Source organism: Pan paniscus, chromosome 3, assembly GCF_029289425.2.
Source record: "Pan paniscus chromosome 3, NHGRI_mPanPan1-v2.0_pri, whole genome shotgun sequence".
Classification (NCBI taxonomy): Eukaryota; Metazoa; Chordata; class Mammalia; order Primates; family Hominidae; genus Pan; species Pan paniscus.
The window spans coordinates 73,796,778-73,821,561 of record NC_073252.2 but is presented as its reverse complement, the minus strand read 5'-3'; the positions used below and the strand labels follow the sequence as shown (position 1 = coordinate 73,821,561).

Below are 24,784 nucleotides of genomic sequence, written 5' to 3'. Positions count from 1 at the left end.
TAGTTGAGATTCAGTTCTAGTACTTGAGCATGTATGTAATCTGCTAGCAAGTTTCTTTTTATATCAACATTGTTAAATCTTAAAGGAGGGAAAAAAATACAAAAATTAAATTAGGAAGAATCTATGTAGTAAAAATACATATGAAAGATATAGTGACAGCATGTCTGTTGACATTTTCTATGTAATTTATTTTTGTTCTGCATTTATGCATATAATATATGGACACAAATATGAATGTTAATCTCTTGTATACATTGGTACATAAGAAAATATATCCAAATAAATGTTTGTACAGTGTTAATCATTTGGTTGAAAACCAGATTTTTTAAAATGACAGCATGACTATATCTTCAGATTGAGCTAAGAGAACGAGAGATAGAACGACTGTCAGTTGCTTTGGATGGTGGTCGGTCCCCTGATGTCCTTTCTCTGGAGTCTAGAAATAAAACCAATGAAAAGCTTATTGCTCATTTAAATATTCAGGTAATGGCTTTTATAATTATTTCACTGAGTGTATATAATGGTGTTTATAATAAACACTATATGTTTATAATGGTCTATGGGTTTGTAAAAGTGGCAGGAGTTGTTCACTGAGGTATTATTTGCAATGGGAAAAATTTGATAGAACCATAGTATCCAGAAATAGGGTGGAGTTATTGAAAAATCATGTTTTCAAAGACTAATGAAGCAGTAATTAACATGCACCATAACATTAACAATTTAAAGGAAGAGAATAAACTCTGGGCACATGATTGCCAATTTGCTTTTAAGAAAATGTATATATGGACTTGGAAAGAGAAAACAAAGAGAATATACCAAAGTATACTAACAAAGCTTATCTTTCTGTGGTGGGATATTCTCCTTTATGGTTTTCTCTTTTTCTTTTTTAAAATTTTTATGAGTATATATTTATTTTATAATGAAAAAATTTAAAAATATATATAAAAATTAAATACCTAGCTTTTAGCTACTTACGTAGTGGATTCCTTTGCCATGCATTTGACCTAAGGCTGAAAGAGCAGGAGAGTTCCATGCAGTATGACACATGAACTTTAGAAATTTTGGTATGACAGAGTTGCCTGGGCTACAAACAGAATATAGTAAGTAAAAAATATCAACAGTAGCTCTAGAGGAGTGCTGTCCCATAGAAATATGATATGAGCCATATATGTAATTTAAATTTTTCTAGTAGCAGCTTGATTTAAAAAAATAAAAAGAGGTGAAATTAATTGTAATAATATATTTACCCCAGTATGTCCAAAATATTATAATTTCAACCAGTAATGTTTTTACATACCTATTTTTTTGTTTGTATTATCTTTGAAATCCTGTGTATATTTTACAGTTATAGCACATCTCAATTTACACTAGCCACATTTCAGATGCTCAGTAGCCACATGTGGTTGCTAGAGGCTACTATATTGAACAACACAGTCTGTTATCATCTTGATATTCTTGTTGTATAGAACTCTGTATTGGGAAAAAGTTCACACAAATTTCTTCTCCTTTCTATGCTTGAAAATCAAAGCCAATGGATATGTACTTTCATTACACTGCACATGGTCAGTTTTGTAAATAGCAATATAAATTTGCAAATATAAAATAGCTGTAGTTTTAATCTTCAATAATTTTTAAAATATAGTTTTTTGAAGTATTATTTGGAAAGTCAGTGTTTAGGATAATTTTCCAATTCATATACCTCATAAATTACAACTCCAATTTAGGTTGACTTTCTTCAGCAAGCTAATAAAGACCTGGAGAAGCGTATACGAGAGCTTATGGAAACCAAGGAAACAGTGACATCTGAAGTCGTTAATTTAAGTAACAAAAATGAAAAACTCTGCCAAGAATTAACTGAAATAGATCAGTTAGCACAGCAGTTGGAAAGACATAAAGAAGAAGTGCTTGAGACTGCTGATAAAGAGCTTGGGGAAGCAAAGGTAATGAATGATATGTGTAGATTGTGAGAGTGTTCATTAATTCTCCTAGCACACAGTAAGCTTGATCCCTTTTGATATCTGCATTCAGGTTTTTGGTTTATTTTGTGTGTCTGTTTTTGTTTTTTTGCTTTGGTAATCCAGGGTTTTCTGAAGTGTTGTTTACACCCTGTAAATGATTGTATTTGTTTTAGTTGTTTGAGTGTCTCTCTGAAGCACACCTATTCTTAGGATGGATCTCCAAACTCTAGTCTGTTTTCCTTCACGATTTTTATCTCTGCCCCTTTATCTATGCATTGTGAGAGAGCTTTTGAAGTTTCCCCTCTATGTCATTTTTGCTCAAGAATCCTTTTTTTTTGAGACAGAATCTCTGTCTCCCAGGCTGGAGTGCAATGGTGTGATCTCGGCTCACTGCAACCCCCGTCTCCCGGGTTCAAGTGATTCTCCTGCCTCAGCCTCCAAGTAGCTGGAATTACAGGTGCCCGCCGCCATGCCCAGCTAATTTTTGTACTTTTAGTAGAGACGGGGTTTCACCATGTGGGCCAGCCTGGTCTCGAACTCCTGACCTCAGGTGATCCATCCACCTCAGCCTCCCAAAATGCTGGGATTACAGGCGTGAGCCACCACTCTCGGCTTGTGTTTTTTGAGACATGGTCTTGCTCTGTTGCCCAGGCTGGAGTGTGGTGGGACAATCATAGCTCACTGCAGCCTCAACCTCCTCAGGCTCAAGCAATCCTCCCATCTCAGCCTCCTGAGTAGCTGGGACTACAGGTGCATGCCACAAGGCCCAGCTAATTTTTTGATTTTTTACAGAGATGGGATCTCACCATGTTGCCCAGGCTGGTCTCAAACTCCTGGGTTAAGCAATCCTCCTGCCTCAGCCTCCCTAAGTGCTCAGATTACAGGCATGAGCAGCCATGCCTGGCCACCAAGAATTCTTTAAAAGTGTTTTTAAAACTGTGTATGTCCTTGCACATTTTTAAGTTGGTAATTATAATAACATTTTTCATCTTTTAAGTTTAAATGGAAAGGGTGATATTTCCAGTCTATTTTAAATATAATATCTTAAAATAAAACTATTTCATTGTTCTTTTAATTATAGCCAGTAAAATCTAAATGATCCTTTCTCCTTGAAATTTCCATAGAATTTTATCTTGTTTCAACTAGTTTTATGCTTGAAAATCTTTTCATGATCATGCTATCATACATCTGTACAATAAAAAGAATAAATTTAAAAAGAATGAATTTTTTTTTATTTAAAAAAAATTCTGACAGCCTGATGGGAAAAAAAAGAAATTTTTTATTTTTAAAAATTTCCTGTAACTGTAAGGTTCAAGGTGTTAACATTTTTATCTGAATAGTGTCATCATTACAATTATTAATTATCAGTGGGTTAAAGTGACAAATATACCACAAATGTTGATATTTATGAAATAAAAAAGTAAAATTTTATTGGAAATACATCTCTTAATGAATTATAATGGGAGAAAATAGTGTCTTATTTAAAGCCTTTGGCCAGCCCCAACATTTCAGATTATCTTTTGATCTGGTACTCTAAAAGTTTTTTATATCTTGAGACAGTGCACTATTGGGGTATGAATGAGATACATGCCATTCTTTGAACATTGAGAGAAAGGCATTTATAAAAGGGAGGGTAGGAATGCAGAACTCACATGATAGCCAGGCCACAAACAAATTATTAGGTAGATCATTTTTAAGAAGCACTGAATATGCAGATTAAGGATTCAGATGCTGATTCCTTAGAACTATGTGCATACCATAGTTTTATGTAATACTTGGAAAGTGTTCAATTTATCCCAGGAGTAAGTATAATCCAGTTTGAAGACCACTGCTGTATATCACCGAATTGATTTTATATAGTGCCACCTCTACTAATTAGTGGAATAGAAGGAAATTACCTCAATATTTTAAAAACCATGTGTGAAAGGCCCACAACAAACAATCATACTCAGTGGTGAAAAACTGGAAGTTTTTCCTCTAAGATGAAGAACAAGGAAGGATTCCCACTCTTGTCACTGCTGCTCAACATAGTACTGGAAGTCCTAGCCAGAGCAGTTAGGCAAGAAAAGGCATACAAATTGCAAAGAAAGAATAAAATTATCTCTGTTTACAGATGGCATTTTATATGTAGAAAGCCTTCAACATTCCACAGAAACCAGAACTAATAAACTAATTCAGCAAAATTACAGGATACAAAATCAGCACACAAAAATCAGATGTTTTTCTATACACTAAGAATAAATTATCCAAAAAGGAAATTAAGAAAGTAATCCCATCTGCAATAGCATCAAAAGGAATAAAATACTTAGAAATAAACTTAACCAATGAGATGAAAAACCCGTACACTTGAAAAACTATACAGCATTGCTAAAGAAGTTAAAGAAGACACAAATAAATGGAAAGACATTCCGTGTCCGTGGATTGGAAGACCCAATATTGTTAAAGTGTCCATACAACTCAAATTCAGCGCATTCCCTATCAAAATCCCAGTGGTGTTTTTTTTTTTTTTTTTTTTTTTGCAAAAATAGAAGAAACTTCTAATATGCATATGGAATCTCCAAGGACCCCAGACCACCAACACAATCTTGAAAAAGGATATAATGAGTACAGTTTTAATTCTGTTTTTGTGGTTTTAGTTTCATTACAACACTCCTATATCTCATCCCTCTCTTTTTCCACCACCTTTTGCATCTTCTATCCTTGTGCACACAGCATGCTAAACACAGCTTCCCATGTCCCATTGCAAATGCTGAGAAATGACAAGTTGGCTCAACAAAATGTTCCTATTGGGTCATAATATTTTGATCTTGGCATTCTGTTCTCTCAGTTGCAGTATAGAGAGGATCCAGGTTGGTAAAAGCAGGTATGGAGAAAGCAAATAGGATAGGAAAATCAGGAAATGACAGTGCCATAGAATTACCCCAAAATTTAAGGCCCGAGGAAGATCCTACAAGGTGCTCAAGTGGCCTTCTTCAGATGTTACAAGTAGGCTCCTGTAAACATTTGGGATACCAAAAGATTAAAGAGAAGCCTCAATTTTGCCTCTTCGTTGAAATTGATAGGGATAAAGCCTCAGATCTCACTGGTAAGAGGGAACGTGAAGTAATTGCAAAATTACTTGATCTATTTGCATATGACTTAAGTATTCTTAGACTTTTAAGTATATACCTAATAGGCTTTTTATTCCTAGAAAGAGATTAAAAGAAAGCTCTCTGAAATGCGGGATCTTGAAGAAACAATGGCAAAACTTCAGCTGGTAAGTTGATGTCATGTTGAATTGCCAGCATTTTCAGTAAGAAAATTTTTATGGGAGGCTGAGGTGGGTGGATCACCTGAGGTCAGGAGTTCGAGACCATCCAGCCTGATCAACATGGTGAAACCCCGTCTCTACTAAAAATACAAAAATTAGCTGGGAGTGGTGGCGCATGCCTGTAATCCCAGCTACTTGGGAGGCTGAGGCAGGAGAATTGCTTGAACCTGGGAGGCAGAGGTTGCAGTGAGCCGAGGTCACACCATTGCACTCCAGCCTGGGCAACAAGAGCGAAACTCCATCTTTAAAAAAAAAAAAAAAAAGAAAAGAAAATTTGTATGCTTTGTTTTATTGCTCAGCTCCTGACAACCACTAATCTACTTTCTGTTTCTGTAGATTTATCTATTCTGGCCATTCCATATAAAAGGAACCATATATTTTGTGTCTGGATTCTTTTAGTAAGCATAATATTTACAAGGTTCATGCATGTGGTAGCATTTATGAGTACTTCATTCCTTCTTATGGCTGAGTAATATTCCACTGCATGGACATGCAAGTTTATTTATGTATAGTAGGTAGCTGCTAGAAATTTTACATTCTTTTAACTACTTTATGATTTGTTAGTTGACTAATATTAAAACCAGGAGTTAATTACTTGAAATATTTGTTGATTAACTTGAAATATTTGTTGAGTATTACAAAAGGCACTCCATCCTCTTTTATTTATTTATTTATTTATTTATTTATTTATTTATTTATTTATTTATTTTTTGGAGACAGGGGCTTGCCTTGTCACCTAGACTGGAGTGTGATGGCATGATCATAGCTCCCTGCAGCCTCAAACCCCTGGTGCTCAAGTGATCTTCCCACCTCAGCCTTCTGTGTGGTTAAGACTGCAGGCATGTGCCACCGTGCCTAGTTTTTTTTTTTTTTTTTTAGTAGAAATGAGGTCTTACTATGTTGCCCAGGATGGTCTCAAACTCCTGGACTCAAGTGATTCTCCCGCCCCGGCCTCCTAAAGTGCTAGGACTACAGGCATGAGCCACTGTGCCCAGCCCAGTCCTCTTTCAATAGCTTTGTTTGGTAATACAAACCATTTTCCTAGTCACATTTCTTGTTCTGGTAGTCTTCAAATAACAAAGGAAGTAATCATCCCAACAGAAGCCTAAATGTAGCCTACAGAAAAAGCATATAGTCCTATAGTCTGCAACTAGCAGAAAGAGTGTCTTGCTTATAAGGTAGAAACCGGGTAGTCACCCAAATGATTGAGGATTTTAAAAAAATAACCTGTTGAATTGGAAGAGTTTTCTCTAAGATTGGAAATAAAGGTAAATACTAATTTCCAAGTTCTTTCATTATGTATACTTTTTATACAGTCTAGCTGCAGTGTCCTGGTGGCATAAGTCAATTAAAAAGGAAGCATGAGAGCAAGGGATTTTTGCTGTTTGTTCACTGCTAGTTGTATGTGCACTAAATGTTGGATGTGATTCATAATACTTGTCTCAGAACTGTGACCAAGTTTTAGTAGTGTTGGCTTACAGTAAGATGTTGCCGTAGTTACTTTCTTACCTTTCTTATTTTTTCTAGTAATGCAAGATTCTATGTATTTTTAAGATAAGAATGATAATATTGATAGCTAACATTTTTTAAGTACTTACCGTGGTGGACATGTTGGATACCATGGAAAGTACTTCATAACCATAGATTCATCCTCGCCAGTGAATCCTTAGTGTCCTGGTCTTATTATCCTTGTTGTGCATATGAGGCTGAGAGAATAACCAGTATAGTTATAGATACACTGTGTGTGGTGATCTTAGAAGAATTTATCTTACTACTGCTCTCTTAAACATGAAAAAGCTTTAAATTTTTTAATCATATAAGTATATATTCATTTAGAAAAAAATAAGACAATATGCTAAACTAACTAGAAGAAAATAATTCTCCCACCCTCAAAGAAGCATTGTTGATATTTGTGTTTTCAGCCACAAATGATAATTAAGTTTAATTGAAACCTTATATTTGACTAATTAAGTATATGTACACACACGTGTATGTAAATTGCTGTTATATAAATGTGCTTATAAAAATCTATCTTAAGTGCGATAATGTTTTATAAAGTTGTTAGAAATCTTAATTATAGTATTAAAATTTGCAGGAATTGAACTTATGCCAGAAAGAAAAGGAGAGACTGAGTGATGAACTCCTTGTAAAATCAGACCTAGAAACTGTTGTTCATCAGCTTGAACAAGAAAAGCAAAGACTTAGCAAAAAAGTTGAAAGTTTTGCAGTTACAGGTAAGATGTCAAATTTTGATAGCTAAAAAATGATTGTGATTTCCTCTTGATGTATTGTTTTTCTTAGTATTCATTCATTCATTCATTCATTCAATAAATATTTGTTGAGTGCTTACCATTAGTCAGAAACCATAGTAGTTACTGTAGATACAGTAGAAATCTCTCCCTCAAGGACCTTAGAATTTTTATGTTTTGGCTAGTTTATACAGGGAGCCCTGCTTGAATATTTTGCAATAGAAATGTGTCCTTCTTTGAGACAGGCTAATAATACAATTAAATAAGACTAAAGGGAAGGCTATTTTGATAGTGGAAAATTGAAGTACAGAATCTTTTCAAGGAAATGCAGTTATATTATCTTAAAATACACACACATAAACACACACACAAATTGAAATAGGCTAACTTTCTACAGGTACCAGTTCTAAATGACTTGGCATCAGGAACATATAAGAATTCATTCGGCTGGGCGCGGTGGCTCACACCTGTAATCCTAGCACTTTGGGAGGCTGAAACAGGCGGATCATCTGAGGTTGGGAGTTCAAGATCAGCCTGGCTAACATGGTGAAACCCCATCTCCACTAAAAATACAAAATTAACTGGGCGTGGTGGCACGCGACTGTAATCCCAGCTACTCAGGAGGCTGAGGCAAGAGAATCGTTTTAACTTGGGAGGTGGAGGTTGCAGTGAGCCTGAATCGTGCCACTGCACTCCAGCCTGGGTGACAGAATGAGATTCCATCTCCAAAAAAAAAAAGAATTTATTCATTCATTAATTTGACCGATGTTTATGAATCACCTCCTGTGTGGGTGTGTGCCAGGCCCTGTTTTTGAGTGCTGGGGTGTATAGTGGCAAACAAAATACATAAGGGCCCTGCTCTTGCAGAGCCTTTTTTCTTGCTAGGGAAACAAACTAATGGCACATAAATTAAGAAGTTAATTTTAGTTGATAAGAGGTATTAAATTAGAATGGGAGGATGTGCTAGAGATTGAATGAAGTGCTCAATGAATACACCAGCAATATGAAGATCTGGGGTCTAGTTTTCTACGCAGAGGAAATGGCACGTGCAGAAGCTTGATACCATCAAACTCTGTGTGTCTTAGGAAGTGAAAGAAAGCCAGTTACTGTATTAAGAAGAGTCTCTATCCTAGGCCCATGTGGATAATCTGTTTGAACTCCTCTCTACTTATTAGCGTGTAACTTGAGCATGTTACTTAAGCTCTCTGTGCCTCAGTTCCCTATCTATGGGGCTAATGATGACACCTACCCTGAAAAGTTGTTGTGATAATTAAATGAGTTAATATGTTGAAGTGCTTAGAACCATGTATAAAAGTTTAAAACAGGCTGGGTGCGGTGGCTCACGCCTGTAATCCCAGCACTTTGGGAGGCCGAGGCAGGCGGATCACCTGAGGTCGGGAGTTCAAGACCAGCCTGACCCACGTGGAGAAACCCCATCTCTACTAAGAAAACAAAAACTAGCTGGGCGTGGTGGTGGGTGCCTGTAATCCCAGCTACTCAGGAGGCTGAGGCAGGAGAATCGCTTGAACCCGGAGGCGGAGGTTGCAGTGAGCCGAGATCGCACCATTGTACTCCAGCCTGGGCAAAAATAGTGAAACTCTGTCTGAAAAAAAAAAAAAAGTTTATTTTTCTTTTTGATAGCTATGTGTGGCCTATCATTTCAGTGTAATCTTTCAACTGTCTCAAACTCTCTTGTTTCCCTGTGTTTTGGGTGCATCCCCCTGCCAGATACCCAGCCATGGATGAGCCAAACAGTTTACCTTCTACACTTTTATACATGGTCAGCTGTTTGAGTGTGCACCAGGCACATTGAGAGCACTGTAAATTAGATGGTCCTGAACCTCAGCAGACTGCTCAGCGCTGTATGGAAATCTTACACTGTTCTCTTAGCGTTTGATCTTCCATTCTCCACGGGGGATATTTAAAATGTTTTGCACTGTCAATAAACCCGTGAGTCCCATTTCCCACCTTCATTCTGAGTGGATGATCCTACCTCCAGTTTTCCTAAAAGAAGGAAAGCTATGACAGGGATTCACTCAGTCTTCTGGCCTCAGATTAAAAACGTGTGCATCTTGTTCCTTCCTGTTCAATGCAGGAATGCCCCTCTTATAAAGGGCCGGTGGCTCCATTTATTCTCTGGGCCCTAACTTCTCTAATTTTAAAAACCTTACAAATTAATGATCTCCTCTCCATAGTTTTAATCTTTGTACTGTTTTTTCCCATTGGCATTCACATGCTTACTCTCACCCATTCCAATACAAAAACTTTGACCCATTCCTATGCAGCCACTCGTTTCTTCTCTTCATAGCATCAGCGTCTTGAAAGGTCAGCCATACTTGCTGTTCTGCTTGATCACCCACTACCCCTTAGCTCCTCAGTCCACTCCAGTTGGCTTCTGTTGCCATCTCTTCAACAAAACTGCTCTTGTTAAAGTCATTCACCTCTGTTATGCTAAATGCAGTGGCTGCTTTTCATTCATTTGCTTATTTGACTGCATTTAATCCAGTTGCCCATTCTTTCCCACTCTCCTACTTTGTTCTTACCTCTCTGGTCAATCCTTCTTGGGGCAAATTTGCCAGTTCATCCTCTAGTTTGCATTGCACACTGTCCTTTTGTAGCTTTTATCCTACTACAATTAGAATAGTTGTGCAGCCTTGGCTATGCTTTTTATACTGTATCCTTAGCTGGTGCTGGGCATGTAGTAAATGCTTAATACATATCTGTTGAATGAATGAAAGAAGAGATGAGAATAAATCAGAATACATCAGGAAAATCATTCCATGCCTCAGAGTTGTAATGAACATAAATTAAATTAGGTTCAACTATATGAAATTGCCAGTATTTGATTACTTTTGACTCATGAAGAGGCAATTTCTATGGTAAAAGCTAATAATTATGTTTGAGTTATTTTGCTCTCTTTGTATATGTGTATACTGTATTAAATTCAAACTTAATTTTAAGTTTGTGCATGTTATGATTGTTTATAGATACATTTTCTTTTAGTGCATTTTCAGGTCCCGGGAAAGTACTATGTGGTAATTTATTGCTTCATTTTGTAGTACTGCATAGTACCCATCTTATGATAAGACAAAAGCAGGGAGACTTGGACCTGTTGGACTTTATTTAAACTTTTAATTTTTGCTTTTTTTTCCCTTCTTTCCTCTCAATATTTACCTCTTCAATAGATTTGGTACCTACAGGTGTTATGTAGAACAGTTCATGATTTCTAGTAGCTTTCATTCTAAAAGTTATTAATATAATTTACTTGACTAATCAACATTACGTATACAACATTATTTTAAGAGTTAACCACTTTAATTTACAGAACGACAACTTACTCTGGAGGTTGAGAGGATGAGACTAGAACATGGAATAAAACGTCGAGACAGGTCACCTTCTCGTTTAGATACATTTCTGAAAGGTATAGAAGAAGAACGAGATTATTATAAGAAAGAGCTAGAGAGACTCCAACATATAATACAGCGAAGATCTTGCTCTACAAGTTATAGCGCACGTGAAAAAAGTTCAATATTTAGAACACCAGAAAAGGTAATGTCCCTTTATAAGAGTAGGCCAGAAAGTATCTTTATGAATAAATTTTTCTGGTTTATTATTATATTAAATGTAACTTTATTCGTACTTGCTTTGAAAAATCCTGATTTTGATTCTTGTTTTCTTTTATGGCCTGCACTATAGGAACACTACATTAATTAGGAAAATTACTTAAGAACAAACTATAACATATAGATGACTGGAAATTAAAGGAAAGGTTGAATAACTGAGTTGTAGAAGTGCAGTGGCACCTGGCCTTCCAGTACTCATATTGTTGGACATTCCCTCTCTTTTTAGAATTTACTTTCTGTATCAGCTGCATTTTCTCTCTCATAGCAGAGTGGCTTTGTATGCATGGCAGGCAACATGGTTTCATGTCATTTCCAGCCTTGGACCAGTTAGGAAGGTGTGTCACATTCTACTGACCAAGCATCTTCTCTATTAACCGTACTATGGGAGATAGATAGAAATGGCAAGTGAGTGCAGGGGAGATTGTTTTGTTTGTCCACTACAACCATATTTGTAAGTTGATGATCCAAAGATGTTCTCTCTATGTTATTTTCTAATTGCATCTCCCAATGTGTGTATTATTTAAAGTTGACCATGATTCATGAGAGATTAAAATCATGTGTCTCTATTTTAGGTCTTAATTATTTTTAGTGTTTTATGACTATCATTTGAGTTCTTCAGATTTTTCTTCTTTTAAGCTTTGGAGTTCAGGAGTCTTGAAGGCTTATGTGACATTACTTTATCTACACACTAGGTAAAATTAGGGGAAATCTGGGAGTGTAAAGTACTCATTAAAACTCAAAACATTTGATTTCAGACTTGGCCAAATTTACTAATTTTGTCATGTTTTTCCTGAAGATCTTGTGTCCATTGTCAAACAGTTTTGTCTTCTGATTAGACTTCATTTTTTAACCTCATAGGCTAATGGCTGAATTTTGATTTACTGTTGTCAGTGTAAGCACTATACTATGTTATCTATTATAAGAATAAGGCCAGGTGGTGTGGCTCCTGTAATTCCAGCACTTTGGGAGGCCAAGGCGGGAGGATCACTTGAGGCCAGGAGTTCGAGACCAGTCTGGTCAACACAGTGAGATGCCATCTCTACAAAAGAAAAATTAAAAAATTAGCTGAGCATAGTGGCATGCACCTCTTGTACCACCTACTAGGAAGGCTGAGGCAAGGGGATTGCTTGAGCCCAGGAGTTCGAGGCTGCAGTGAGCCATGATCTCGTCACTGCATTCCAGCCTGGGTGACAAAAAAAAAAAAAAAAAGAAAGAAAGAAAGAAAAAGAATGAATTGGTGGGAAAATGCAGTACAGGTTATTAATAATTTATGTTGCTGAGTTTTTTTTAAGTTCCGTATATACTTAGGACTCAGGAAAAATAAGTGACTGAATTGATCATTTTTATTGTATAGAGGAATCTCCCACAAAATGATTGATCAGTTTAATTAAGTTTCAAATACTAAGGAGATAAATATCTCAGAGCTTTTAACCAAAATATTTGATCCATTTGCTCTGTGCTGGATTCACAATTGAAAGACAAATGTGTGAGACATATTGGTAAGGCACTAGTAAAATTAAGTGAAACTTTTCTCCCCTTCAACTTATTTACATTCTTGAAGTTATAATGGTACCTGGCATAGACAAAGAATTTATTTTCTGGAGTTCAGAAAGCCAGGATGTTCAGAGCATTTTAGAGTCCCAATAATAAAGTGCAGGCATGATAGAGGATAGTAGGTAAGTACCTGAATGAAATGGGTGGGGTATAAGACAGTTGTGAGTGCTGGGAACTAGGAAGTGCATTCCCCACCTAAAATTAGCTATTTTATTTTACTTTATTTATTGAGACAGGATATGGCTCTGTCACCCAGGCTGGAGTGCAGTGGCATGATCTTGTCTCACAGCAACATCTGCCTACTGGGCTCAAGCCATTTTCACATCTTAGCGTACTGAGTAGCTGGGACTATAGGCATGTGTTACCATGCCTGGCTTTTTTTTTTGTTGTTTTTTGTATTTTTTGTAGAGATAGGGTTTTTCCATGTTGCCCAGGCTGGTTTCAAACACCTGATCTCAAGTGATCTGCCTGCCTTGGCCTCCCAAAGTGCTGGGATTACAGACGTGAGCCATGGTGGCCGCCCTAGAATTAGCTGTTTTAAACATGTTCAGGAACACTTGTTGGTAAACCACAAAGATCATTCTACAGCTGGATTTGGTACTAGCTGTGTTTTCAACCCCTGCTTTATGGCAGACTGTTAGGCACAGTGTTGGGATTGTAATAACTCAGAAAAAAATTGACATTTTTAAATATCAATTCTCTATTCCCTGTGTAGGGTGGGTACTATCCTCCTCACCTTGTATTCACCCTGGTTCCCACTGTGAGTTTTGAGTATGGTGTAGGCAGAAGTGCTTTGCAATTGGAGCCTAACACAAGTTCCAACTCCACAAACTGGCTTTATGATGTTGGAGAAGTTACCTAACTTCATGGAACCCTGTTTTCATCATTTGCAGAGTGGGGAAAGTGACTACAACTTCTTGTGAAGATTAAATGAGCTAATTTGTCGGTTTTATTTTTAATTGACAAATAATATGTATATTTATAGAGTATAGTTGGATGTTTTGATCTATGTATACATTATAGAAAGATTCAGTCAAACCAATTAACATGTCTGTTTCCTCACCAACTTATTTTTTTGTGGTGAGAATGTTAAAAATCTATTCTTTTAGCAATTTTGAAGTATACAATAGTTATTATTAACTGGTAACCATGCAACACAATAGCTCATTAAAACATTCCTCCAGTCTAACTGAAACTGTGCCCTTTGATCATGAAATAATTTGTGTAAGGACCCAGCGTAACATCTAGTTACCGGTGAATGGTTTATTTCCTTATTATTTGCTGGTTCAAAGCACATCAGTTCTGGTAGAAAGCTAGGGTCAGTTCAGAAGATAAATACTGAGTGCCTGCTCTGAATGAGGCATAGAATACAGAGATGAAGACAGTTCCTGCCCTTACAGCCTTCAGCATTGCGCATGTGTGTGCATGTGCATGTGTGTGTTTAGGGGACAGTGGAGTAGTGAAAGGGCGTTATTCACAATTATACATTAACACTAACAAATATGTACAACAGATATATTTAAAGAAGAGTAGAGTTTCTGCTTAGGGAAGTCAGTCAGTAAATGTTCAGGGAACTCATGTTTTACTGGGTAAACTCATATTTTACTGGGTACCATACTAGACACTGAAGATGTAATGAAAAAGACCAGGTTCCTACTGTGGCCCTCATGGAGCTTAAATTTTAGTCGTACAGAACCTTATAACCTCATTTATAATGTGTTTATGAAAAAAGTACAGAAAATATTCAAAATACTATAAGAGTATATAGAAGGAGATCTAAATTAGATTGAAAAATCTGAAAGAATTCCTTGGAGAAAGTGACATTTAAGCTGACACCTAAACAGTAATAAAAATAGATTGTCAAATCTTTGTTTATTGAGCTCTCCTTTTCTAGAATCTGTACAGACTGCCTCTTTCTGGAAGATTATTTTGTTTTTCTTTGGGAGAAAGTCTCACTCTGTCCCTCAGGCTGGAGTGCAGTAGTGCGATCATAGCTCACTGTAACCTTGAACTCCTGGGCTGAAGTAATCCTCTTCCCTCAGCCTCCCAAGTAGCTAGGACTACAAGTGTGCACCACTATGCCTGGCTAATTTTTTAATTTTTTGCAGAGGCAGGTCTTGCTCTTTTGCCCGGGCTGGTCATGAATTCCTGGCCTCAAGCAGTCCTCCTGCCTTGGCCTCCCAGAGTGCTAGGATTACAAACATGAACCACCACACCTGGCCCAGACTTTTTAAATTTAGATATGGTTAGATTACATAGCTTCTTTTATAGTTACATTGGTTAAGTCCCAAAACACTAATCTGCTTTTGTACTATAAAACATCTTGTCCTTTAAAGAGTTCGGATAACTAATCCCATCCATCATGCCTCGGTTTTGCTTATTTAACCAAGGGATTAATTATTTCCAAGTGCAGGTGAGAGGTACCTCACAGATATCTATCATTTACCAAATCTACATTGTATGTGGTATTGGCATAACAGATGTTACATAGTATAGGCCAGGTCTCTTTTCAGTGTATCATATTATCAAATTATCCCTTCTTGGCACTTCTGCATTTAGTGCTTGTAACATTAAGATACCATAGATCCCAAGTCTACATTTGTTATTTTTCTTTTTTTTAATAGGAAAAAGGCATACAAATTTATGTACATGTGCATGGGGAGAATCAGAGTGCTCTCATCTTTATTTTCTACCATAGTGATGAAGACAGTGAATCTTTTGAATTGTACTAAATTGTAGGCATCTTTTAAATTGCACTAAATTGTAGAAATGTTGGAAGTAGTTGCTTATTCAGTGAATATTCTTAATATATACTGCCTGGTAGAAATATTTGCATTTATTTGACTGTATAAAAAGACCTCCTGTAGGTCTGAAGCTGAGACAGTTGGGGGTTGGTATGCCTGGCGTATTGATCTTAGATTCAATCATAGAAAACACTGAGAAATGTGCTAGGCTGTTACAGTTACCTCTACTGGGCGAGCAGGCACACAAGTACCCTGCTGGCCCCTTCTCTGGAGAAGATAAACTAACTAGTGGCTCTAAAAAATTACCAGGCATCAGAATCACTTAGAGGGCTTGATAAAATACAGTTACTTGGCCCTACCCTGAAGTTTCTTGACTGAGTAGGTCTGGGTTGGGCTTCAAACTCCAAAATTTGCATGTCTGACAAGGTTTTAGATACTGCTAATGCTTCTGGTCTGGGGATTATACTTCAAGTACCACGAGTATGAACAACTTTGGGAGAATAAAAGTTGAAACATCTCATGGGATCTGATCAAGTCACATCATTGGCAGCTAAGTCTCTTCTGGGAACTTGAAGGCCAGGAAATTTGCCCTGGTACTGCCAGTGCTCTCATCTGCTCTCATCATAGATTTTTAAAACTGTGTTCCTTAATTACGTTAAAGGCACTTGTGTTCTTTTTGTCTGGTAGCATCTTTCAGTCAATCTCATCATCAGTATCCTTGTGACAACCATGTGGTGATGATTATATTTTGTTTTTTAATTATGTTTCAGGGTGATTACAATTCAGAAATTCATCAGATCACAAGAGAAAGAGATGAACTTCAGCGTATGCTAGAAAGATTTGAAAAATATATGGAAGATATACAGTCCAATGTTAAATTATTGACAGCAGAAAGAGATAAACTAAGTGTCTTATATAATGAAGTAAGAAATGTATTATAATTAAGCCAATAGATTGTATAGAACCAGTTAACTATAATGGAGCCTGTATATATCTTTCACATTACTATAATATATGGACCTGTGATATTTCTTCATAATTAAAATTATCAGTAGTAGTTTCTACTATCATTCTGTTTCTAAAGCACAAATTTCTCTTATTTTTTCATATTTATTCTTTCCCTTTTCTAGCCTATGTGTCAGATCAGTTAGAGATAGTCTTCTTTTTCTAAAACTACCTGAAGGCAGGTCTCAGCCTGACTCTGAGCCAAATTTATGCTTGGAATTCAGACGTGGGGAAATGTCTATCAAAACAGTGGGTAGCACCCACTATTTGGATATATTGGCTATTTAGGACTTAGTCTCTAAATACTGTACTCTAGGAAGAGGGAATTGGTATTCAGCTTGGCCCCATTAACAAAGCCTCAGTTGTTAGAGGGCAAGGTAAGTCTGAGCAAAGCATGGTGTCTGTCACCTAAATTTGTTAACATACCCATCTCCCATGAAATCCTACCGCTATTTTGAGAAGGGGAGGAGGCATGCAAGTTAAAGGTCACGTTGAAAGAGTCACTTAATGAGTTTTTTGGGGGGAATTCTGCAGTGTAAATTGATCCACTTCTGGGCTTTCCCCATTGCTAGCTTAGATTTCAGCTTTCTTGGGGTCTGCCTAGTTACTTCCTGCTTGTCTGTCTGCTGTCTAGTTTCCAACATTTTGTGGCTGGTGCCTCCCTCAATCCCCTTGTCTTTTTTGTTTTATTATTCTTACTATTTTAATCCTTCTCTCATTTTGTTGGGATTTGCGAAGAGAGTGACGGTAGCATGTGTTCAGTATGCCTTTTTTAACTGGAAACATATCCAAAGTATTTTTTATTTATATCTTTTACTAAAGTGCCTTTTTAATTTATATCTTTTCATTCTTTAAGGCTCAGGAAGAATTATCTGCCCTAAGAAAGGAATCCACCCAAACCACAGCACCCCATAATATTGTTAGTCTTATGGAAAAGGAAAAAGAACTTGCGTTGTCTGACTTAAGAAGAGTTATGGCAGAAAAGGAAGCTTTAAGAGAAAAATTAGAGGTAAGAAGATTGACATGTTTTTGAAAGGTAATTTGTTGAGAAAAAGAGGTCTTTGTATATACATTTTCCTGTGAAGTTACTATTGGCCAAATCCAGACCACTTTGTTTATGTATGGCCTGTGAGCTAAGAATGGATTAAGAAGAATATTTCATTGTTGATAAAATGTTATTGGATTACCTTGCTTATTTGTTTATGTATTATCTTTAGCTTCTTTTGTAGTATGACCTATGAAACCTAAAATATTTACTGTTTTTTTACAGAAAAAGTTTGCCAATCCCTGAACTTAATCAGAAGTTTCTCATATGGGAAGACAGTATCTTTGTTTGTTTGTTTGTTTTTGTAACAGCTTTACAGAGATATTCACATACCATACAATTCACCCACTTGAAGTATATCATTTCATTGGTTTTAGCATAGATGCTCTTTGACTTACAATGGGATTACATTCCAATAAACCCATCATAAGTAAAAAAATGTAAGTCGGAAAAAATGCATTTAATACCCCAGTAAACCCATTGTAAAGTCTTATATTGAAAAATCTTAAGCCATTGTTAAGTCCACAGGCTCCTCAACTTATACTGGGGTTACCTCCTGATAAACCCGTAACAAAGTCAAAAATGTAAACCAGGGACTATCTGTATATTCATAGACTTGTTCAACCATCACACAGTCAATTTTAGAGCATTTTCATCACCACAAAAAGAAACTCTGAAGCACATTAGCGTCACTCCCCATTTCTCCCATCCCCTCTTAGCCACGGGCAGCCACCTGTGTCTCTATAGATCTTCCTGCTCTGGATATTTCATATAAATTGAATCACTCGATATGTGATTTTTAAATGTCTGACTTCTCTCATTAGCATAATGTTTTCGAGATTCATCCATAATGTTGCTAGGAACTTGTATACAACTTTTTGTCTGGATATATATTTTCATTTCTCTTGGGTATATTCCTGGTCATATGGTAAGTCTGTGTTTAACCATTGAAGCCAAGCTGTTTTTATTCCCACCAGTAGTGAATAAAAGTTCTAATTTCTCCACACTCTCACCATTACTTGGTACTATCTGCCTTTTGTATTATAGTCATTCTGGTGGGTGTGAAATGTCTCCATTGTGGCTTTGATTTGCATTGCCTTGAGGCTAATGAGGTTGAGCATCTTTTCATATTCTTATTGGCCATTTTTGTATCCTTTTTTAGAGAAACGTCTGTTCAGATTCCTTGCCGATTTTTAAATTGGGTTGTCTCATTATTAAGTTGTAAGAGTTCTTTATATATTCTACATACAGCCCCTTATTAGATATGTGATTTGCAAATACTTTCCCCCATTCTGTGGGTCATTTTTTCACTTTCTCAGTGATATCTTTGAAAAACAAAATTTTTTAATTTGGATAAAGTCCAATTTAGCTATTTTTTTCTTTAGTTGCTTGTACATTTGGTGCCATATCTAGGGTCAGTACTTTATAGTTTCTTTTATAATCTCCAAAAATATAAGTATATTAATACATATAAAGCACTTAACAATGATTAGCACATTGTAAGTACTAAATCCTAATATTATGGAGTCCATAGTTTATTTGCAATCAGTATTATTGAATTAATGCTTTGAAAGTAGCAGCTAAAATTAGAAATAAAAACATTTAAACATTATAAGCATAGTCTTTATGTCACAATGTTCAGTTGAAGTTTCACCCTAAATATAACAGTTTAAGAATACTTTTAATTGGAATCTTTTGGAATACTGCTTTCCAGAAAGTGTTTTCTTATAAAAATAAGTGTTAAAATTGCCAAATGGGAAACTTCTGTGCAGTATGGCAGCTTTTAGCACAAGCTACTGACTTATCCTTTTCCATATCTTTTGAAATGACCAAAGAATGTAAAAATAGGATTTTTTAAATGCAGTAGTACTGAAAACTTGGAAAAAGCAACATTTGTATTATCAGAATCCTTCTGGGTTGTAGGAGGCAGGATTCTGTGAGTTTACAACAGATCTTTTACTTAAAAGTGTAACTAATCTCAATCCTTAAAACCTTTTCCAGAGTTTCCCATTATTCCACTATCTAACCAGTTGTCAAATCCAAGCATCATCCATCACTAAGATCTCCCTGAAAGCTCATATCTCTCAATCACCAGGTCCTATCAGTGCTATCTCTTGAAAAATATTTAACATGTATTAAGCCCTTCCCATGTGAGAGGCTCTGTTCTATTACGTGCTTTTTACATGGGTTGTCTCAGTGAATCTTCAAATCTTCACAATAGCCTCTTTTTTTTTTTTGAGGGGCAGTCCCGCTCATTGCAACCTCTGCCTCTCAAGTTCAAGCGATTTAGTAGAGACAGGGTTTCATCATATTGGCCAGCTGGTCTCAAACCCCTGACCTCAGGTGGGGTCCACCTTGGCCTCCCAAAGTGCTAGAATTATAGGCATGAGCCACCATGCCCGACCTGTAATAGCCTTTTTTAATAGGTACTGCTTACAGATGATGTCTCCGAGTTACAGTGAGTTTAAATAACTTGCCCAAGGTCATCCAGCTATGAGTTACAAGGAATCTGGCTTCTGAGCTCACATTACTTTGTCTTGAATTTGTTTACTTCTTTCTGTTCCCCTGCTACCATCCTGTTCTGGTCATTGTTCTGCCTCACCTGCATTATTGTATTATTGGCCCCTGTACTAGCCTTACCTCTCTTAAATCGATATTTCACACTGAAGTCAGAGTTATCTTTCAGAGATATAAATCTGATCATATCACTTCCTATTTAAAATCCATTAACTGTTTTCGAGGACTTCAGTGATTGGCCTTTGCCTACCTCAAGGTCTAGCCTCTTTCCTCTAAACTCATCTCCCCTGTTCACAAGACTCCAGGCTTAATGGACTTTTTCTTGCCACCAGCCTTCTACATAGACTATTGAAAGATTCCTTCACATCTTCCACTCTTCTTGTCTAGCTGATTCCTATTTATCCTTTAAGTCCAGGCCAAACATCATGTCTTTTGATGGGAAATGAACCCTAGAATCTAGATTCCCTTTTGATATTTTGGCATAAAGTTCCTTTTCCTAGCAGAATATTCATGGATTTTATTTTGAGCTCTTATTTAGGTTTTGTCTTTTCTACTAAGCTACAGTAGCTATGCTGTCAGAGACTTCATCCGCTTTACTCACTACTATATTCTTGATACCTTGCTTGGTGCTTGGTATAGAGTATGTACTCAATACTAGTTGAGCGATTAAATAAATACATACAATACAGTGACCCTTTCAACCAAATGTGTAATCTGAACATCAGATGTGTCTGTTTCTTTTTTAATGAATAACAAGGATGGAAATGAATCCATGCTAGAAAAACTCTCAGTGAACACCAAGTTATATTGCTTATCCTAGACTTAGCAGCAGTAAGTTGGATAAAGTAATGTAACCAGAAAAATAGTCCCTGTGTTTATACTGTTGACCAGCCCCTTATTGAAACTCGCATCTCTTGCATGGCCTTGTAGTATTGTGTTTCCTGTGTCTTTCTGATCTTGTCTTCCTTTGCATTTTGTTTCTCTTACATCTCCTCTTATGAGGGCATACTCCTGAGCTTTTTATTTAACCTGCTGGTTTTGTCCTTTTATAGTTGTGCTATTATGGATTAATCTGTATAAATCTTTATAAATGAATCCTTACTAATCTATGTCTTCTACTACAATCTCACATGGAGGTAGAGAGTGTAAAAGATGAGAACCTATTGTGCCTTTTTTAAACCAAAAACATCATTTTTGTAAAATGTCTAATGATTTTCTTTCTAAAACATTTCTGTGTTTTATGAAAGGACAAATACAATATAATAGAGCTGTAGACTTACATTGCTTACTGTGGTGATTTTGTTTTGTTATCTGATACAAATGAACATTTTCTTTAACATTCTTTTTCAGCATATTGAAGAAGTGAGTCTTTTTGGAAAATCAGAATTAGAGAAAACTACTGAACATTTGACATGTGTTAATCATCAGGTAATGTATCAAACTGGATTTGAGGTATCTTGTGTTATATAACTATGTCAATTACAGTTTTAATACACTATTTTTTAATTTTAATTTTATTTTTAATTTTATTTATTTTTTGAGATGGAGTCTCGCTCTGTTGCCCTGGTTGGAGTGCAGTGGCACAATCTCAGCTCACTGCAACCTCCAACTCCAGCTTCAAGCGATTCTCCTGCCTCAACCTCCTGAGTAGCTGTAACTACAGTTGCGTGCCACCATGCCCGGCTAATTTTTTTTGTATTTTTAGTAGAGACGGGGTTTCACCATGTTGGCCAGGCTGGTCTCAAACTCCTGACCTGACATCGTGATCTGCCCACCTCAGCCTCCCAAAGTGCTGGGATTACAGCATGAGCCACCACGCCTGGCCTAATACACTGTTTTATACAATTACAATTACAATAGCTGGGCATGGTGGTGCACACCTGTAGTCCCAGCTGCTTGGGAGGCTGAGGTGGGAGGATCACTGGACCCCAAGAATTAGAGGCTGCAGTGAGCCATGATGAGTGCCACTGCACTCCAGCCTGGGCAACAGAGCAAGACTACAACTCCAAAAAAAAATCACAAAATAGTATACTAGAAAAGCTGTATAACAGCAGTTAGGAGTGTGTACTCTGAAGGCTGATTACTTGGGTTCAGATCCATCTTTGCCTCCTATTACCTGCAGGCAAGTTGCTTGACCTTTCTGTTCCCTGATTTCTTTATTCGTAAGTAAGAATAGTGCTAGTACTTACTCCTTAGGGTTTTTGTGAAAATTAAATGAGTTAATACATATAAAGAACTTAGAAGCGTGCCTGGCATATTGTAAGCTCTTAGTAGGTATTAGCTATGATTATTGTTGTTTTGCTGTTATAAAAAAATCATATAGGCCAGGCATAGTGGCTCATGCCTATAATCCCAGCACTTTGGGAGGCCAAGGTGAGGCAGGTGGATCAGTTGAGCCCAAGATTTTGAGACCAGCCTGGGTAAGATAGTGATACCCCATCTCTACAAAAAATTTACAAATTGGCCAGGCATGGTGGCATGCACCTGTGGTGCCAGCTACTTGGGAGGCTGAAGTAAGAGGATCACTGGAACCTGGGAGTTCAAGGCTGCAGTGAGCTGTGATCACACCACTGCACTCCAGTCTGGGTGACAGAGCAAGACCCTGTCTCCAAAAAAAGAAAAAAAAAATTATACAGACGTAGAGTAAAAAGAGAAATTCACTTCCATTCTTTATTACTCTCTCTGGAGATAGGATTTTTAACAATTTGGTATGTTTCTGTTTTTATAATTTCAACTTTTATTTTAGATTCAGGGGTACATGTACAGTTTGTTATATGGGTATACTGTGTGATGCTGAGATTTGGGGTACAATTGATCCCATCACCCAGGTAGTGAGCATAGTACCCAATAGTTTGTCAACCTTTGATGTGTTTTGTTTTGGCTGGCTTCTATTACTATGCCTTCACTGTTTTAATATATTTGCCTTCTAATTCTGTCATCTGAGTTGGTTGAAGTGTCACCTCATCATGGATTATATTTTCCTGTATCTATGTGTGCCTGGTAATTTAATTTTAGGTTGGATGCCAGACATTGTGAATCTTACCTTCTTGGTTGCTAGATAGTTTGTATTACTATGAAATACTATTGAGGTTTGTTCTGGGATGCACTTAAATTATATGGAAGTAGCCTGATCCTTTTCAGTCTTGCCGTTAAGCTTTGTTAGGTGGGATCAAAGTAGCCTTTAGTCTTGGACTAATTTTTTTTCATTACTGAGATAAAACCCTTTTGAGTACGCTACCTGTTGTCCTATGAATTATGAGATTTTCAAATGACTGATGGGCACAGGAACTTTTCCTGGCCCTGCATGAGCTCTGAGTATTGTTCCCTCTAATTTGTTCGTGGTTCTTTCCCTGGCCTTGGGTAGTTTACTCTGTGCTGAGCTCTACTCAGCCGAAAACTTAAAGGGTACCCTTTATAGATCTGTGGAGCTCTGACTCTTTGCACCTCTCCTCTAATACCTGTCCTGCAAACTTTAGCTGCCTTGGCCTTCTTTGACTGTCATGCCTGTCTTCTGAACTTGGGGCAGACCACTGGGTTCCATATCGGTTCCTTTCCCTGTGTCACAGTTTGGAAATTCTCCAGGCAATAAGTTGGAGCAAATGTAAAGCTCATCACATTTGTTTCCTGTCTCTCAGGGGTCACCGGTCATCATTGCCTGATGCCTATTGTCCTGAAAACCATTGTTTCACATATCTAATCCAACTTTTTAGTTATTTCAGGCGGAAGAGTAAATCTGGTCTCTATCACTCCAGCTTGACCAGAAGCTAAAAGCAGTAATATTAATTACTGGAAAATGTATCTGAAGAAAGTACTAGAAGTCATTGGAAAGAAACAAAGAAATAAGAAAATATTTTAAAAGTTAAAATGTTGGAGAATAGCCTGAGAAGATCTAATATTCAGACTAATATTTAGTTAGGACTCAAGGAGGACATAATAGAATGTGGGAGAGAGAGTATTTGAAGAGATAATCATTGATGATTTTCTAGATATGAAAACACAGGAACCCCCTGATTCAAAATGAATTCCAAAAGCATGACAAATCCCAAGCAAGATAAATAAAAAGAAAATGCATACAATTTTAGTAGTCATGAATAATACAATTTACCTATGGATAAATTTACAGAATCTTTATAGGAAACATTATGCAACCATATTGAAAGTCATTAAAGAAAGCCTAAATAAGTGGAGGATTATATCAGGTTTATAAAAAAGGTTATAAAAATAACATAAATTTTCCCCAACTTGATCTATAGAGTTGAGGTAGCTGTAGCTGAAATCCCAATAAGAGTGTGGGGGGCAGGGGGTGAGGGGGAAGAATTGACAATAGATCTTAAAATTTACTTGAAAGCAAAAAGCCAAGAATCACATAGAAGTTTTAAAGAAGAACATGGTGCAAGACTTGTCCTCCCAGATGTGAAGCCTTTAGAGTCATAGTAATACGTAATAGGCTGGGCATGATGGCTTACGCTTGTAATCCTAGCTCTTTGGGAGCCAGAGGCAGGAGGATCACTTGAGGTTAGCAGTTCAAGACCAGCCTGGCCAACATGGTCAAACTCCATCTCTACTAAAAATACAAAAATTTGCCAAGTGAGGTGGCACGCGCCTGTAGTCCCAGCTACTTGGGAGGCAGAGGCAGGAGAATCACTTGAACCCAGGAGGTAGAGGTTGCAGTGAACTGAGATCATGCCACTGCACTTCAGCCTGGTTGACAGAGCAAGACTCCGTCTCAGAAAAAAAAAAAAGGCTGGGCGTGGTGGCTCACGCCTGTAATCCCAGCAC

The 24,784-nt window shown here is 37.0% G+C and overlaps 1 protein-coding gene across 3 annotated transcripts in view; it reads left to right on the top strand.

Annotated features, from left to right (window-relative positions):
- The window catches only part of CEP135 (centrosomal protein 135), an 84,454-nt gene that overhangs the window by 15,037 nt on the left and 44,633 nt on the right, over positions 1-24,784 (top strand). For all 3 annotated transcript variants that reach the window (XR_010111976.1, XM_003806480.6, XM_055111530.2), the window contains 8 exons: positions 355-483; positions 1,725-1,940; positions 5,149-5,214; positions 7,364-7,502; positions 10,843-11,066; positions 16,209-16,361; positions 17,300-17,452; positions 21,356-21,433. Coding sequence is in view for 2 of the 3 variants with exons in the window: in XM_003806480.6 (XP_003806528.3) it covers positions 355-483; positions 1,725-1,940; positions 5,149-5,214; positions 7,364-7,502; positions 10,843-11,066; positions 16,209-16,361; positions 17,300-17,452; positions 21,356-21,433 (1,158 nt within the window). In the remaining variant the exon portion in view is untranslated. The remainder of the gene's footprint in view (positions 1-354; positions 484-1,724; positions 1,941-5,148; positions 5,215-7,363; positions 7,503-10,842; positions 11,067-16,208; positions 16,362-17,299; positions 17,453-21,355; positions 21,434-24,784) is intronic.